Raw genomic sequence first — 19764 nt, forward strand, 5'->3', positions numbered from 1 at the left:
AACTCAATGGGCTTGAAGGAAACACCACTAATATATACAAAAGATATACTGTTTAAAATAAAGACCAAAAATATTTGGATTGGTTGTAAAACATTAGTAGATGAAGTTTGTAAGGACTGACCTAAATATTTTTAGGGACATTAAATGAGGTACTGTTAAATGCACCATTAGGCGTCTACAACTAATAAGCACTAAAACATAAAAAATAGACATCCAATACTTGCACATCATTCCAAAAACAAAAAAAAGAGAAAAAAGAACGTGCAAATCTCTTACCTTCTAGCAGGTCTCGTGCCAGACCCGGTTCTGCCCCTGTGGACCGAACAAAGTCTGACAGGACCGCATCCATGTCCAGAGTCATGGGATCATGTGGCTGCGCTGCCTGCCCTGCAGCTTCACACTCTCATCTACAAAGAAATAACATAAACTATCATATAATCAATCCAGAACATAATATAAAAGACAAAACATCAACAAAAAACAAGGGCTGAGCACAAAATGAAGCATTGCCATTACGTCAAGCTGTTATTTGCAGTTCTAAAGTTGCAGTTGATCACATTCAGATTAATCAGAGATGAATGTGGCCTGATGAATGAGTGATATGACTGAGAGGAGTGTCTGGAAACTGATCTCACAACAGCTGACGGTGAGACACCTGGATATGATTAGCCCACCGTACTGCTAGGAATACTAACAAACTCCCAAAGAGAACGTGGGACGCAGCTGTTGGCCATAATGTGGCTTAATTAGAGATAAGAAATAGTGAGATATATTGTGCTTAGGTTACTAAGGTTGATTTTTTTTTCCAGATGAAAACTGATAAAAACAATGACAGCCAATCAGAATCCACCCGACCTTAAATGCACTCAAGTTTTTAAAGTGACAGACAACAAAACTGCAGTATATGTGTATTGCAATATCATGCAATGCTGTGGACACTAATAGTTATTGTTATAGTTATCATTCTTGGTGCGAACGGGCCTAAAGACATTAAGTTGTGGTGGGTCAATTACCTGTTGTGTGTGTGTTTTGGTGCGTTCGCAGTGTCACATGGCCATGTGAGTGAGTCATACCGCTGGACAGCGGACAGACTGGTGTGAGATTTCAACACTGTGATGACAGTATGCGGGCTGCGTGTGGGATTTTTATGCTGGGCTATACTGGCTGACATTCTGCTCAAGGCCTTTTTTGTCATTGCCTTATGAAGTGCGCCATTGTTTGATGCTGGTGAGATCAGTCCAAACCAACTATGCTGGCGGGAGGAGGCAACACCTACAGGTTAGCTGCAATAACAGAGGGCTGTTTATCCGTGCACGTGTGTTGTGTGTCAGACGACCGGACCGATGGCCAGCAGCTTCCGTACCGTCTACGAAGCGTGACACAAAAATTAGAGGAATGTGGAGCTGCCCACAATGGAGAAAAAGCTTAACTTCCCACTACTGAGTGCAACAGAAAAAGCTTAACTTCCCACCACTGACCCGAAACATGCTTTATGATGTGTTCCCAATACAAATGGGCAATGATTGTCAATGATAAAAAAAAGAAAAATATGGCTATATTGGGGATGTAACGGTACATGTAACATGTAACGTGTGGTAATGCAACACTGTTTGCTAACTGCCACAACAGGAAAAAGCGCAGAAGAATAAGAAGAACAGACGATCTACACATAGATATGTTTACGTGTAATCTCTCAACCTGTGTTTCAACTGCGTAAAGACATCAATAAAACAGCTTGAGAATAATATCTCACGTAGCATTACATTTACCTCAGGCAAGTCATTCAGTGTCCACAGCATGTTAGTTCACTAGAGAAAAGAACTCTAGAGGGGAGTGTTTCACTAAATATATTACCTATATTAGCTTATATATTCATTATATTTACTTTACCTGTTAGAAATGTCTTATTTAATATGTTTAAATAAATTTGAAATTCATTTAAAATTTAAAATTAAAATTTAAAAAAATTTTATCCTTAAAAAATGTTGATTTTTACCATCACAGCAACACACAGCAACAGTGCATGTTAAAGGGTTAGTTCACCCAAAAATGAAAATTCTGTCATTAATTACTCACCCTCATGTTGTTCCACACCCGTGAGACCTTCGTTAATCTTCGGAACACAAATTAAGATATATTAGTTGAAATCCGAAGGCTCTGTGAGGCCTCCATAGGGAGCAATGACATTTCCTCTCTCAAGATCCATAAAGGTACTAAAAACACATTTAAATCAGTTCATGTGAGTACAGTGGTTCAATATTAATATTATAAAGCAACAAGAATATTTTTGGAGTGCCAAAAAAAAAACAAAATAATGACTTATTTAGTGATGGCCGATTTCAAAACACTGCTTCAGGAAGCATCGGAGCACAAATGAATCAGTGTATCGAATCTGCTGTTCGGAGTGCCAAAGTCATGTGATTTCAGCCGTTGGCAGTTTGACACGCGATCTGAATCATGATTCGATACACTGATTCATTACTCTCCGAATCTTCCTGAAGCAGTGTTATGAAATCGTCCATCACTAAATAAGTCGGTTTTTTTTGTTTTTTTTGGGCACCAAAAATATTCTCGTCGCTTTATAATATTAATATTGAACCACTGTACTCACATGAACTGATTTAAACATGTTTTTAGTACCTTTATGGATCTTGAGAGAGAAAATGTCATTGCTCCCTATGGAGGCCTCACGGAGCAATCGGATTTCAACTAAAATATCTTAATTTGTGTTCCGAAGATTAACGAAGGTCTTACGGGTGTGGAACAGCATGAGGGTAAGTAATAAATGACAGAATATTCATTTTTGGTTGAACTAACCCTTTAAGTATGTTCAATGAGATTTTATTCTCAGAATGCACTGGTCAACCATTCACACCTGTGTTTGCATACTTGCATGAGCATGTTTTCGGCCACTAATCTAAACCGAACAGCCGAGAGCGAATTTCCAAATTATACAAATCCAATGCACTTTGAGTAAGACTACAAAACCTGTAATAACATTCTGCTACAGCCATTAGAGAAGCCTGACTAACCCTGCAGAATTAAATGTAAGATTAGACCATTCATCCTCTAAAAGAATGAGCACATTAACAATACCGGAGGCTGCTTCTTTTTGTGCTTTTTGATAGGTCACATTTGTGCTCCCAGATGTTGTCAGGTTCAAACAGATGACTGAACGACATATTCAAATACAGCCTGATGACCTTTACACAAACTGTGTAGTAATGGGGGAAAATAAAAATATACAATATAACATAATAAAAAAAAAAAAATATATATATATATATATATATATATATATATATATATATATATATATATATATACAGTACAGTCCAAAAGTTTGGAACCACTAAGATTTTTAATGTTTTTAAAAGAAGTTTCGTCTGCTCACCAAGGCTACATTTATTTAATTAAAAATACAGTAAAAAACAGTAATATTGTGAAATATTATTACAATTTAAAATAACTGTGTACTATTTAAATATATTTGACAAAGTAATTTATTCCTGTGATGCAAAGCTGAATTTTCAGCATCATTACTCCAGTCTTCAGTGTCACATGATCCTTCAGAAATCATTCTAATATTCTGATTTGCTGCTCAATAAACATTTATGATTATTTTCAATGTTGAAAACAGTTGTGTACTTTTTTTTTCAGGATTCCTTGATGAATAGAAAGTTCAAAAGAACAGCATTTATCTGAAATACAAAGCTTCTGTAGCATTATACACTACCGTTCAAAAGTTTGGGGTCAGTAAGAATTTTTATTTTTATTTTTTTGAAAAGAAATTAAAGAAATGAATACTTTTATTCAGCAAGGATGCATTAAATCAATCAAAAGTGGCAGTAAAGACATTTATAATGTTACAAAAGATTAGATTTCAGATAAACACTGTTCTTTTGAACTTTCTATTCATCAAATAATCCTGAAAAAAAATATTGTACACAAATATTTTGTACAATTGTACACATTAAATGTTTCTTGAGCAGCAGATCAGCATATTAGAATGATTTCTGAAGGATCATGTGACACTGAAGACTGGAGTAATGATGCTGAAAATTCAGCTTTGCCATCACAGGAATAAATTACTTTGTGAAATATATTCAAATAGAAAACAGTTATTTTAAATTGTAATAATATTTCACAATATTACTGTTTTTTACTGTATTTTTAATTAAATAAATGTAGCCTTGGTGAGCAGACGAAACTTCTTTTAAAAACATTAAAAATCTTAGTGGTTCCAAACTTTTGGACTGTACTGTATATATATATATATATATATATATATATATATATATATATATATATATATATATATATATATATATATATATACACACACACTGTAAAAAAATGTTGTAAAAAAACCAGCCAAATTCTGACAGTAACATACTGTTTTCCATTAAAACAGTAATGTGCTGTAGAAAACAATGCATTATGGGCAATATTTTTCACAGTAAGCAACTACTGTTAATTTATAGCCCATTTTCAACAGTAATCTACTGTATTTATGTATTACGGTTTTGTGCTGTAGTACGCAATGCATTGTGGGCTGGTGCGTTTTTGAAGTACTGTAAAATACTGTATTTTGTTTTTACGGTAATAAGCTGTAAAGCAATTTCACAGTATTCGTACCGTAGGATTACAATAGATTGCTGGCGACTCTGCTGCCAGCACATTATCGTTATTTTACACAGACATTTTTTACAGTGTACAAATATATACCTCAATATTCAGTGGTAAAAATGATAGACAATTTGCTTATAGATTCATTTATTGCTTATAGATTCATTAAGAAAGTTAGTAGGGTAATCATGTCAAGGACAAAACCTACTTGCCCCTTTTTCTAAGTACAGTACTTCTTTTGTACATATATATCATACTTACTATTAGGGCTGCATGATATTGGAAAATTGCAATATTTTGTTTTTCTGCAATATACATTGCAATATGAAAATATATTTTCACCAGATGACTTGAATAGCTCTATTTGGAAAGAATTAATCATTCAAGAGTGAGTGGGGTGATTTTTTTTGAGAGGAGTGCATAAAATATATGTATATAATTTTTATTTTTATTTTTTTTTAATTTTGCTTTGAGGAAGGCTGAGCAAACATGAAAAATGTGGGTGTTCATACTTGGGTTTACTTTTTACAAGAAGCAATTCAAACCTTTACTGAAAGGTAAGCAGAAAGTGAAAGTAAAAAAAAAAAAAAAAAAAACGGCAAAAAACTATTCACTTGAAATGCCACATTCCCAATTTTTGATCAATTCAATATGATCATAAAATAATAATTATTATTTATTGTTAATCATTATAATTATTATGATTTTATTGTGTATATTATTAAATAATATATAAAAATAAGAAATATATTGTAATAATACTATTGTACTGTTTTTCTTATTTCTTAATTTTCAAACGTTAAACAATCAAGCTTTTTTTTTGTAAATGCTGTGCTTCACTCTGAAATATATTTAATTTAATCACAAGCCATATTGCCATATTGATTTTATTTCAATATGTATATATATATATATATATATATATATATATATATATATATATATATATATATATATATTGTGCAGCTCTACTTATCACAATTCAAAAGATAAGCAAATAACAAAGAAATGGCTAATCCTGAACCTGTATATATCTATCTTTAGACGTTTCTGTGTTTTAACATCAAAAACATATATCTCCAACATTGCATTGCCTTGCATTATTTATCAGAAATCCCAGCACTTTAGCAGCAGTTTAGCTGACCCACTTCCATCCTGCTCTTTGCATTGTGAGGTACATGTGGGGCTGCGCTGGGCCTCATCGTAAGCAAAACCAGTTCAGTAAAGCACTCAAACCATTAGCTCAAAATATCCAGCGGTTCCAGAATGTATTTGGATATAACTGTTTATAAAACACCTCACATGAACTGCCCACTGCCTGACCAGTTCTGTAATATATATAAAGGCAAATACCATCACAATGAACTTCATCCAATAAAACTCAAACATAAATATATCAAAAGTTTAGTACAATCTCAGCCAAATTTCCTTGCTAGCATGTGTTTAAGATCTAGATTCAGTGTGAGTTATGGTGGAGTTTATCCTAGATGTATATCAGGTGGCCACAGCCAATTAATTTTTTTAAAATAAATGCTTTCTGCTAGTTTTTCAAAGCACATTTTGAAATCGTTTGTGCCCATTTGGGTGCTGATAACAGAAATATAATATAAGCAATATGATACTCGAGGCTGTACTGTATTGTGAATAAGTCACGGTTGTTAGCCTGCAACCCCTTTAGCTGTGACTTATTCACAATACAGCACTAGCCAAGGGTTACCACACAATACAAATATTAAAGCCAAGAATATGTAACAATGCAACTTTCATGAATTAAACTCTTACTAAAAGCCTTCCCTCCGCCGGAAAAAATAGTCCTTGACTGTGAACAGCAACAGAAGTTACATTATTACGCCATTAGATGGCGGCAAAGACTGTCTTTATGCGTGTGTCAGTCAGTAGCGAAGACTTTTACATTGAAAAGACTGAATTGTTGTGAACATGGAACTAGATACAACTGACAAATTCTTTGACTAGCTCTGTCAGTCATGGGAAAACCCCTTAACTGTTAAAAGGACAAGATGATCGGACATTTAAACAGATTTTTTTATTATTATTTTTTATTATTTTTTTATATTTTTTATTAATATTTTATTATGAACATAGGACTGACCTGAAGGAAAATGCTAAATCTGAATGCAGGTAATAAACTCGCTCACTCAATCCCTTTCTCACAATACTTTTCTACATAATACAGTACATTTCAATGAACAATATCAATTGAGAACATACAGTTTATGTTGCTAAGAGTGGTTGCTAAGGGTGTGATGATACACAGAACCGTTGAGTGAAGCGGTCATAGCCGTGTTTTATCGTGAATAAAACACAGCTATTGACCAATCAGAATCAAGGACAGGAACTAACCGTTTTATAATATAATATAATATAATATAATATAATATAATATAATATAATATATATAATATATATATTTGCTGTATACCATCATATATATATATATATATATATATATATATATATATATATATATATATATATATATATATATATATATATATATATATATATTATACAAAGAACAATTTCTAGCAGCTCACCATGACTACAAAATGTATATTATTTTAACATTTACATAACTTTTTTTTAAGTTTTGTTTTTTGCCCAGGTAAATAAACACATGCGGTGCAGAAATATGTCAATGAAATTATCCAGTGGCGGTTATTAAAATTCTATGTAAATTTGCTTTTATCAGGCTTCCGTGGAAACAGATTCCGCGTGGGCATCGTAATGTTCCTGTGAAACAATCTGAATAAATGCCAAGCACATGAATAAAGGCATTCTTACTTTCTGTGTTCTCAATGGGAGTTGAGCAGCCACCTCACCACCATGGTTATGTCTGAGGTCACACACTCCTCCTGTCTAGTCCATGGCTGGCAGGTGAGGAAGACTCAGGCTCAAATGCAGGCCTAGAAAAAGAGAACGAGAGAGAAAACGATTAGTGAACAAATCTCACAAACTCTTGTGCCCTATAAACCACAGTAATGTTGTCTGACTTTAGGCACATTACGCAAGTGTGACCCAATATCCCACTGACCCTCTTAAAAACCCCTGCAATCTTATATTGCTGTTTTTGTTCAAATATTCCCTTAAAAACACAGCTGTGAATACAGAAATGATACAATGTTGAAAACAGTTGTGCTACTCATTATTTTTGTGGAAACTGATACATTTTTCAGGATTATTTAATGAAAAGTTTAAAAAACAGCATTTGTTTGAAGTCTTTTGTAACATTTTAAATGTCTTTAATGTCATTTAAATGTAATATGTCCTTTTCGAATAAAAGTATTTAAACAAAACGTAGTGACCTCAAAGTTTTGAGAACATATATTACATTTTTAAATGTATGATCATCTAAGTTAGTGAAATTAGCATACATTTTTTCAATATTTATTGTGAAAATTATTTATGAATGTCAATTTTACACATATTACAACCAACTGTTTTGGCACAGTTTTTTCGAAAGTTAGTCAACTTTTTTTTTTTTTTTTTTTTACAAAGGAAGCAACATTGTCAGTGATGAAAAGCTTGAGATGAAATATGAGTTCAAAGGAAAAAATCAAGGTAAATATCACTTAATGTGGATATTTTATTGTCTTGTCATTTCATTTCAAGCCTCAAATTGGTCAAATTCTGCAAAAAAAAGTGTTAAAATATTATATAATTGTATATTTAGCTAAGATATTAGTCTTAGCAAAGCCAAAGTTCATTGCCAAAGACGGAAAAAAAATTCCTGAAAACATACAGCTGACCACATTACATAAGTATCGTTGCGCAACTGTGTGCGAGTGTTTATGTTGCTGCGTCTGTCTTAGCAACGTAAATATATGTTTGTTCTCTATTGATTTTGTTCATTGAAGCTTAGTAGAAGAGTGTTCTACTGCATTCAGATTTAGCATTTTCCTTCAGGTCAGTCCTATGTTCATGATAAAAAATCCTTTGAATGTCCACTGCGATATCTTGTCCTTTTAACAGTTAAGGGAATTTCCAGTGCCCTGCTGACAATCAAAGCATTTTTCATTTGCGTCTTGTTCCATGTTCACAACAAGTTTCAATATAAAAGTATTTTTACGACTGAGTGACTCGCTCATAAAGACAATCTTTGCCGCCATCTAATGGCATAATAATGTAACTTCTGTTGCTGTTCACGGTCAGGGACTATTTTTTTCCAGCGGAAGGAAACCTTTTAATGATTTTACTTCATGAAAGTTGCATTGCTACATATTTTTTGGCTTTAATATTTGTATTGTGTGGTAACTGTTTCATAAAAGCATTAAGCCCTGTGAAGCTGTGGTTTACAGAATTTATAACAGCTAAGGCGCGTTGTTATGAATTCACTGTAAACCATGGCTTCTTGGGGCTTATTGCTTAAAGGAGCACTCCACTTTTTTTGAAAATAGGCTCATTTTCCAACTGGTACCACTTTTAGCATAGCTTAGCATAGTTCATTGAATCTGATTAGACCGTTAGCATCTCGCTCAAAAATGACCAAAGAGTTTCAATATTTTTCCTATTTAAAACTTGACTCTTCTGTAGTTACATTGTGTACTAAGACCAACGGAAAATGAAAAGTTGCGATTTTCTAGGCCGATATGGCTAGGAACTATACTCTCATTCCGGCGAAATAATCAAGGAACTTTGTTGCCGTACCATGGGTGCAGCAGGAGCAATGATATTACGCCTGCTTGCCTTGCAACCATGGAGACATTTGTGAGAGACGCTGCGTAACATCATTGCGCCTGCTGCACCCATGGTACGGCAGCAAAGTTCCTTGATTAATACGCCGGAATGAGAGTATAGTTCCGAGAAAATCACAACTTTTCATTTTCCGTCGGTCTTAGTACACGATGTAACTACAGAAGAGTAAAGTTTTAAATAGGAAAAATATCGAAACTCTTTGGTCATTTTTGAGCGAGATGCTAACGGTCTAATCAGATTCAATGATTTATGCTAAGCTATGCTAAAAGTGGTACCGCCAGACCCGGAGATCGGCTGAATGGATTTAAAAATGGTAAAACTCAACTGTTTAACTCTAGGGGAGTTGGAAAATGAGCCTATTTTCAAAAAAAAGTGGAGTGTTCCTTTAATTTACACTATAGTATGCTGTTAAACAATCCATCATTTGAGATGTTGAAAACGATACTGCAGTAAAAATGTTCATAACATTCAGGGGAAAAAGCAAAAATGTGTAAAATGAGATCCATATTTGATAGATGGAACATTTCATTAGATCAGAATTGAAGAAGTAGAGATGAGGAATGTGAGAGCCGAGTGAAGACAGAAACTTGAGCCCGGTATTCACTGATCACAGTGATGTAATGCTTTACATGAACTCGTCCTCATGTCCCATGAGAGAGGAACATCACTCTCCTTCATGACAGATGACAAAGCCTGTCAAGCATCCGATAACAGACATGAATCACAGTGAATTTATTAAGGTATTTCTGAGATGACGGAGCAAGTGTAGTATAGTGTGTGTGTGTTTCTGAAATAGCCATACTTCTGTGGACAAAATGGCTGATAAGTATCTTCAGAGGTCAGATACATTTGCTTATATTAATGTTTTTGAACAAACCACAGGACCAGTTCTAGGATTTCAACCTACCCGAATATGAGTCGTTGTTACTTAGAGGACTATTTCTTGAGAATGAATCATTTGTCTATTAATCTAAAAATGGTATTAGTCGGTGTCTTAAAAAATAAGAAATAAAACAACAGAAAAGAGATGCCATGCTAATTTATCATGGTTTTACAGTAGCAACTAAAGTAAATTTGTGGAATAAGAGATGTGTGTGTTTGTGTATATTATGAGGTCATTCGACAGGCACAGAAATAATATGCATACACAATACATATTTGATGTTTCAGCAGGCCCAAAAGTCAGCAGTTTCTACGGCAAGAGCCCTTTGAGCTGCTGTAACCTCAAGAAGAAAGAATCACAACACATAATTCACAGCTATGCATGCTGTACATTGTCATTTCATTCAGCCCTCAGAATGACGGCTCACAGCTCTGACAAGCCATTTATAGAATGGCTGAGTCTCATTTCACTGCATTAGACTGGGGAAGAGTGACAGACAAAGAGATGGACATCTACATTAGCCCAAGGGTCAAAGGTCAGGGCTTTTAGGAAAAGAGGTTGAGAGAGGAAGAGAGGAAAGACTAGTGTCAAGGGACTTGTGTCAATTCTACCCCATTTACGGCCCTTTATATATGAATGCACTCCTAAAAATATTTTATTTTCAAATTCATTTTACCAGAATTTATCAAAATTTACCGTCTTACTCTATTCCTCGAAAAATGGACCAAAAATATTTATTTCAAATTTAAACGCTCTCCTGTTTTGATCCTTGAAGCCAATCACAGACATATCTGTTGAGCTTGTGAACACAATGGCCAATCAGAGGTTGAATGCTGAAATTAACATGAACTAAGATTAATAAATGCTTTATTAGTATTTTAATTGTTTTTCAGGTTAACTTATGTAGTTAAAGGTGCTGTAGAACGTCTTTTTAAAAGATGTAATATAAGTCTAAGGTGTCCCCTGAATGTGTCTGTGAAGTTTCAGCTCAAAATACCCCATAGATTTTTTCAAATTAATTATTTTAACTGCCTATTTTGGGGCATCATTAAATATGAACCGATTTAGGCTGCGGTCCCTTTAAATGCTTATGCTCCCCGCCCACGGAGCTCGCGCTTGCCTTAAACAGCATAAACAAAGTTCACACAGCTAATATAACCCTCAAAATGGATCTTTACAAAGTGTTCGTCATGCAGCATGTCTAATCGCGTAAGTACAGTGTTTATTTTGATGTTTACATTTGATTCTGAATGAGTTTGATAGTGCTCAATGGCTAACGGCTAATGCTACACTGTTGGAGAGATTTATAAAGAATGAAGTTGTGTTTATGAATTATACAGACTGCAAGTGTTTAAAAAAATTACCAGTCTTGTCTCCGTGAATACAGTAATAAACGATGGTAACTTTAACCACATTTAACAGTACATTAGCAACATGCTAACGAAACATTTATAAAGACAATTTACAAATACCACTAAAAATATCATGTTATCATGGATCATGTCAGTTATTATTGCTCCATCTGCCATTTTTCGCTATTGTTCTTGTTTGCTTACCTAGTCTGATGATTCAGCTGTGCACCGATCCAGACGTTAATACTGGCTGCCCTTGTCTAATGCTTGAACATGAGCTGGCATATGCAAATATTGGGGGCGTACATATTAATGATCCCGACTGTTACGTAACAGTCAGTGTTATGTTGAGATTCGCCTGTTCTTCGGAGGTCTTTTAAACAAATGAGATTTATATAAGAAGGAGGAAACAATGGAGTTTGAGACTCACTGTATGTCTTTTCCATGTACTGAACTCTTGTTATTCAACTACGCCGAGGTAAATTCAATTTTTTAATTCTAGGGCACCTTTAAATTATGTTAACAACTGAAACCTTATTGTTAAAAAATGTTAAAAAAAAACACAACAAAATCCTTGAATGGAATCGTTCAGGGGTCCAAGAGGGGTTTGATTTCCCTTGATGCCAAATTTAATGAGCCAAACTTGCAGCCACTGCTAAATTTGATAACTTTTTTCTCTTCAGAAATGAACACCCACAGTTTCTGAAGAAAGCATTTAAAAGTATAGATGGAGGTAATTAGAAAAACTGGAAAAAGAACATACTTTGTTTAAATATAACTTCCACCCACATGTGCATTCACAGAAAAATGAACCAGTTTGTTTACACATAATGCTGCACTGACCTGGCCGCACAAGGACCTGCAGCCTTCTAGTATTTATGAGCCCACGTTAACAAGCTAGAAAACATTCACAGTAAAAGTGTGAGCACGAGAAAGACCCTCGCTCTCACCTCCACCTACGATCTAATCTCTAAAACACTTTCCACATGGCTGCAAAGCCTCACCTCTGCCACACCGTTCACAGTCGACAGAGAAGCCGTTGTCACCATCAACAACAGCCACGCACTCATTCATCACATTTCCCTGTTCTCCCGCTGATCATCAATGTTTCCACGGCTAAATTTAACAGGGTAACCTTCAGAATTGCGCTCAGAGGCTGTGAGGTTTATTTTCAGAGTGTCAGACGTCTGGCAGAGGTGGAAAAATGTGCCATCACACCCAACTGATATGCAAAGCAAGCGCGAGAATTATGGGAAGCAATTACTCACAATTTCTCCACAATATGTACATTGAGTCAGTGTGCATGTGTGTGTACAATTATTAATCCAACTTAAGTTAAGTTATAAAAACACACAAAAACGCTAATATTACAAAGACAAAGACATATTAAATATATTTTTTGTACAAATTCAACAGTATTGTTGTAACGATGTAATAATGTTATGTACAATATAACATGATATAATTTATATACACATACACACACATATATTAAATATTAAATTAAATAAAAACGATGCAATATGTATAATAATCATATATAATATAAATATAAATATATATATATATATATATATATAAATATTCGTTTAATTATTTATACATGAAATAATTCTTATTAATATTAATTAATTAATTAATTAAATTATTTAATATATAATTTTTTCTTATTTTTATTACTTTTTATATGCCCCCCCCAAAAAAAAAAAAAAAAAAAAAAAAAAAAAATATATATATATATATATATATATATATATATATATATATATATATATATATATATATATAATATTATAAACATTAACATCATGATTTTCTGTTAAGCTGCTTTGAAACAATATATATTGTGAAAAGCACTATGCAATTAAATTTGACTTGAATATAATATAATATAATATAATATAATATAATGTTCATTTATGTGATTATTTGCTCATAATGGTTTCAATATATATTTAATATTATAAATTTGTATTATTACATATATGTGTATTACATTATATATATATATATATATATATATATATATATATATATATATATATATATATATATAAATTATAGTATGTTAAAATTTACATTACATTATACATTATATTATTATGTAGTTTATATTTTTCAATTATATTATATTATATTATATTATAATATAATATAATATAATATAATATAATATAATATAATATAATATAATATAATATATTATATTATGGAAATTGAACAGTTACACACTTAAGCGTTGCTGCTAATGTACTGATACTTTGGTTATATTTGTTTGCACTGTGTTGTGCAATTATATTCCACTGTATATATATTACTTTGAATATACTGTGATATTATATTGCAGTTATTTATACTATGTGGATTGTACGTTTTTCCGATGCAGCTGGTCTCTGAGAGCTAAATACATTTCGTTATATTTTTATAATGACAATAAAGTTTTCTTCTTCTTCTTCTTCTATTGTCAAGGTTATGTTCCATTCTGTTGACTTTTATTTTGAATTTTCTGTTCTGTTTCCTTTAGTTCCTCTTTCCCAGTTCTGTTTAGTTTTAGTTTCAGATTATTTCCTCATTTTTAGTTACCCATTAGTTTCACCTGTGTTTAGATTGTTTGCCTTTGTTCAGCTCTGTATTTATAACCCTGTTTCAGTTTTTCTTTGTCAGTTCTCATTTTGCACTTGGTGTGGTTTGAGATTTCTATTAGTTATCTCCAGCGATCTTTTGAGATTAGCCACACGCTAACAATATATGCCCGACATATTTTATTTTGTCTAGAGACATGGAACCGACACTGCTGTAATGTCTATAAAATGTGATGAATGCTAATACTCAAATGAATCCATCGCTGATCTATGAAGCTTTGGTAAAGATCTCTGCTGACACTCCTGGACATAATGAGCAACATCCATCGCACCTGCCAATAGAGACACAGCATTCACACAACATCTGTGTGTGTTGCATTATTCAAGCGTTCCTTACTCCTTCTTCCACAGGTGCTCTTCAGGAGCATACACATTACACACACACACACACACACACCTGGCTGCGTTCCCTCACTCTGAGCCTTCAACATGCAGCCGATTACCTCATAGACCTGCAAAGCCAAAGAGACACAGCTGCAGGTCTAGCAACCCCAAGGAATTCTGGGATACAAGCCCAGTGATGAAAGTAAGACTCAGGACATGTCATGCAGTGCTCATTCACCCATGTGTGCTTTAACAAGGCCAGACTCAGAGTTTACAAAACCGTGTGCTGCCTTCTATAAGAGCCTCTCTATGACTCGCACACTGACTGCGTACAAGGAGCCATTCAAACCTTCTAATGACTCGCTTTCTAGTTCAGTCAAAGGTGTTTTTTCATATTAACTGAGTCATTAAAGGGATAGTTCACCCAAAAATGAAAATTCTGTCATTTATTACTCACCCTCATGTTGTTCCAAACCCGTAAGACCTTCTTCAGAACACAAATTAAGATATTTTTGATGAAATCCAAGAGGTTTTTTTCATTCCCCCATAAAAGCAATGTAATTACCGTCATTCAAAGTCCAGAAAAGTAGTAAAAACATTGTTAAAGTAGTCCATGTGACTACAGTGGTTCAACCTTAATGTTATGAAGCAACGAGAATACTTTTTGTGCACAAAAACAAAATAAAAATAACAACTTTATTCAACAATATCCTCTCCTACGCTGTTTATGTTCAGCGCTTCCAGGTTCTACGTCAGAACGCCGACTCAAGATTTTATTGTCAAACAGTAGAGACCATTTTTACAATCCTATCAATACCTGATGGCTAAAAACGTTTTGTTTAATATCCTGTTTAGCTATTTAGGCACAATATGGAAGATTTTTGCATTAAAATATCCAAAAACCATTAGAACAATGTTATATATTTTGTTGTCTTGTGTACTTACATTATCCCACATGTTTCCAAGAATGTTTAAAGGTGCCCTAGATTCAAAAATTGAATTTACCTCGGCATAGTTAAATAACAAGAGTTCAGTACATGGAAAAGACATACAGTGAGTCTCAAACTCCATTGTTTCCTCCTTCTTATATAAATCTCATTTGTTTAAAAGACCTCCGAAGAACAGGCGAATCTCAACATAACACCGACTGTTACGTAACAGTCGGGATCATTAATATGTACGCCCCCAATATTTGCATAATGCCAGCCCATGATCTAGGCATTACACAAGGGCAGCCAGTATTAACGTCTGGATCTGTGCACAGCTGAATCATCAGACTAGGTAAGCAAGCAAGAACAACAGCGAAAAATGGCAGATGTAGCAATAATAACTGACATGATTTATGATAACATGATATTTTTAGTGATATTTGTAAACTGTTTTTCTAAATGTTTCATTAGCATGTTGCTAATGTACTGTTAAATGTGGTTAAAGTTACTATCGTTTCTTACTCTATTCACGGAGACAAGAGCCATCGCTATTTTCATTTTTAAACACTTGCAGTCTGTATAATGCATAAACACAACTTCATTCTTTATAAATCTCTCCAACAGTGTAGCATTAGCCGTTAGCCATGGAGCACAGCCTCAAACTCATTCAGAATCAAATGTAAACATCAAAATAAACACTGTACTTACGCGATTAGACATGCTGCATGACGAACACTTTGTAAAGATCCATTTTGAGGGTTATATTAGCTGTGTGAACTTTTTTTATGTTGTTTAAGACAAGCGCGAGCTCTTGGGGCGTGGAGCACGAGATTTAAAGGGCCACACACCCTGAATCGGCTCATTTCTAATTATGCCCCAAAATAGGCAGTTAAAAAATTAATTTAAAAAAACCTATGGGGTATTTTGAGCTGAAACTTCACAGACACATTCAGGGGACACCTTAGACTTATATTACATCTTTTTAAAAAAAGTTCTAGGGCACCTTTAAATCCAGAGAAATAAGCAGTTTTAACCAGGACACGGAGCGCTTCGTGTGTTGCCTATCAATGATATCATACCCGTGTTACCCTCAATTTCCGGTTTTATTTTGTAGTAACCATAGAAACACCAAAGATGTTTAATATATTATGTGTTTTAATAGACAGGTGAGCAACTGTTTGGACACATTAATCGACAGAAAACGAATGTGTTATATAGCTCAACACAGTAAGAGTTATTGTTTAAATCTCGTTTTTTTATTTACTGTGAGTACCATGTTTTACCATGCCTAATATCGATCTACCTGTGCAACAAGTGTCTCATAGAAGCCGCCGAGTGAATTATAACAACTTTCAACATACAAATGTATCTAATATGATAAACAGCGCTGCTTTACCCCAAATACGCTTGACCGGAAGAAGCAGAAGTGGCGACTGCGGCATAATAAAAGTCCCGCTGCTCTTGAGCCATGTGTCACGCTCATCTCTCGATAGCAATCATTCTCTCGTTCCGCTCCAACATCAAACTACAGTAACGTTAATAATCTCATCCATGAACATGATTTCTGCTCGAGTGCTATCCCGATTCTTTTCCTCCAGCTGTGAGGTGAAGACGACACCTCCCATGATTCTGCGAAATCAAGGCGTCATCAAGCTACGCCTTTGTTTTGAATAAGCGACCTCTAGCGCCTAAAATTTACATAGTGTGCCTTTAACTAATAGTAAAATTGAGTAAAACCACCATTTAATTCAAAAGGGATAGTAAGTTGGCAGTCAAACTACAACCACATCATGTGCGAAAACCATATGAGTGCAACAAAGTGCCCCAATGTTCCCATTGAACACACATTAAACAAACATTTTCCTCATAAATCACTTATGCAATTACAGCATAGGACAGTTATAAAGATAGAACAAATAGATGAGTCTAATTATGGCTCCAGCACTGGCTCATTTGGCTCAGTCTCTGATATTGTGTGTTTTTGTATGTCGAGCGTCTGTTGTTGTAGTTCTACTGCATGTTGTGCAAAAAGCTTCTCACGATCAGAAGAACTTGCTTCTGTGCTGAAGCCCGTGTCACCACAAGAAAAAGCATCAGGTGAGAGGTAGAGAGAAACAGAGAGGTAGAGAAAACAGACCACAGCAAAACCACACAGTAGCCTGTTTACTGTTTGCAAACAGTGAGAAACTAGCCCAGAGATCAAATGTGTGATAACTTAATACTCAATACACAACAGAGAGAAAACTCACATAAACAAACATTGAATGAGTGACCCAAATATCATATAGATTGTTGAGGTGGACGCTTTTGCTTTAGGCCAATACGTAACCACTTAAAAACCATTCAAAACATCCCAACAATGGCCAAATAGCTTCTTACATAACAACCATTCATTCTGAAAAGGAGGGATGTTAAAGGGTTAGTTCACCCAAAAATGAAAATTATGTCATTAATGACTCACCCTCATGTCATTCCAAACCCATAAGACCTCCGTTCATCTTCGAACACAGTTTAAGATATTTTAGATTTAGTCCGAGAGCTTTCTGTCCCTCCATTGAAAATGTATGTACGGTATAATGTCCATGTCCAGAAAGGTAATAAAAACATCATCAAAGTAGTCCATGTGACATCAGTGGGTTAGTTAGAATTTTTTGAAGCATCGAAAATACATTTTGTATTTTACATTCTGTGGAATCAATTCAATGGAATCAATTCAATGGAAAGGATTCCGGAAGAGAAGACAATGCTGAATAAAGTCGTAGTTTTTGTTATTTTTGGACCAAAATGTATTTTCGATGCTTCAAAATGTTGCGGATGTCCTAATCACCAAAAACAACCACGGCGACATAAAAGTGCATTACCAACGCAACAGATGAATGGATTCAATGGAATCAATTCAATGGAATCAATCCAATGGAATCAATTCAATGTAAAGGATTCCGGAAGAGAAGACAATGCTGAATAAAGTCATAGTTTTTGTTATTTTTGGACCAAAATGTATTTTCGATGCTTCAAAAAATTCTAACTAACCCACTGATGTCACATGGACTACTTTGATGATGTTTTATTACCTTTCTGGACATGGACAGTCTACCGTACATACATTTTCAATGGAGGGACAGAAAGCTCTCGGACTAAATCTAAAATATCTTAAACTGTGTTCTGAAGATGAACGGAGGTCTTACGGGTTTGGAACGACATGAGGGTGAGTCATTAATGACATAATTTTCATTTTTGGGTGAACTAACCCTTTAAGTGTAGCACTTGGACATAACCAAATAAAATTACAAAATTAGTCAAAAAATAGCCAATAAATAAATAAACAGCAGCAGCAGCAGCTAACAACCAATCAGAAGACCCTAGCAACACCCTGGCAACCATCCAGAACAAACTCAAGCATTCGCACAACTCTACAGAAAATGTAAGAATAGTTCTGTTACATTTATATTGTTGTTAATTGCTAATCGTTAATTGCAGCTAAATTCCATTTCTCGACTTGAATCCCTGTAGACATGCTTCTGGCTGCACATTGCATGTTGTTTGCACTGCTGACAAGTGAGAATTTAACTGAGACTAAGGTGCCCGCACAGCACTATTTCCATCAAACATCATCCCTTAACATTAACACCGACTTCCCATCTGGTGCTTTCTACTTATTAGTAGGCCACAACTTTGATGTATGAATATTTATGAGCGCAGTCAGCTCTAGAATGTGTTGGAGGACGAACAACACTGTGCATGATGACCGATGATGAAAGTATGGAGTCATAACATACCAGAACATCCTCACGGAGACACATAAAAGGACATGGATGAGCATGTGTGTCAGCAAAAACACACAGGATAACTATGCTAGCTAACTATGCAAAACAGATGACTAAACTGACAAAATTGTCTGACAAAACTTTTATAAAATGTCTAATTAACAACTATCAGTCCTAAATATTAAAATACCGAATCCAAATTGCCATACTATAGAGTGGATAGTACGAAATCTGTTGATCAGATTGTTAGCATGCTAACATTCAGAAGCCTGTTGTCGTTGCTGTTACTGTAGGTTACAAATCCCAACTGATGGCTAATTACAAGCACCTAATTTATCCATGTTCATTGCTGCTGTGAGACAAATCAGAAAACACTAAAGTGTTCAGGGATTTGAAAGAAGAATCAGCACCCTCCTGTGAAACTGCGCCTCCTTTATATTTAGCAACAAGCCGGAGAAGATTCAGTCTCTCAGACCTAGTTAGAGAGAAACACTCCAATGTTCAAATGACGACATGAGTGATCAAAAA

General features: G+C 34.4%; 1 protein-coding gene across 2 annotated transcripts in view; it reads right to left on the reverse strand.

Annotated features, from left to right (window-relative positions):
• Positions 1 to 19764, reverse strand: part of otud7a (OTU deubiquitinase 7A) — a 106831-nt gene that overhangs the window by 53265 nt on the left and 33802 nt on the right. For both annotated transcript variants that reach the window (XM_048157810.1, XM_048157811.1), the window contains exons 2-3: positions 7432 to 7553; positions 277 to 407 (exon numbers count right to left, since the gene is read on the reverse strand). In XM_048157810.1, the coding sequence (XP_048013767.1) occupies positions 277 to 361 (85 nt within the window). In that variant the 5' untranslated portion in view covers positions 362 to 407; positions 7432 to 7553. The remainder of the gene's footprint in view (positions 1 to 276; positions 408 to 7431; positions 7554 to 19764) is intronic.

This window comes from Megalobrama amblycephala, linkage group LG15 (assembly GCF_018812025.1).
Source record: "Megalobrama amblycephala isolate DHTTF-2021 linkage group LG15, ASM1881202v1, whole genome shotgun sequence".
NCBI lineage: Eukaryota > Metazoa > Chordata > Actinopteri > Cypriniformes > Xenocyprididae > Megalobrama > Megalobrama amblycephala.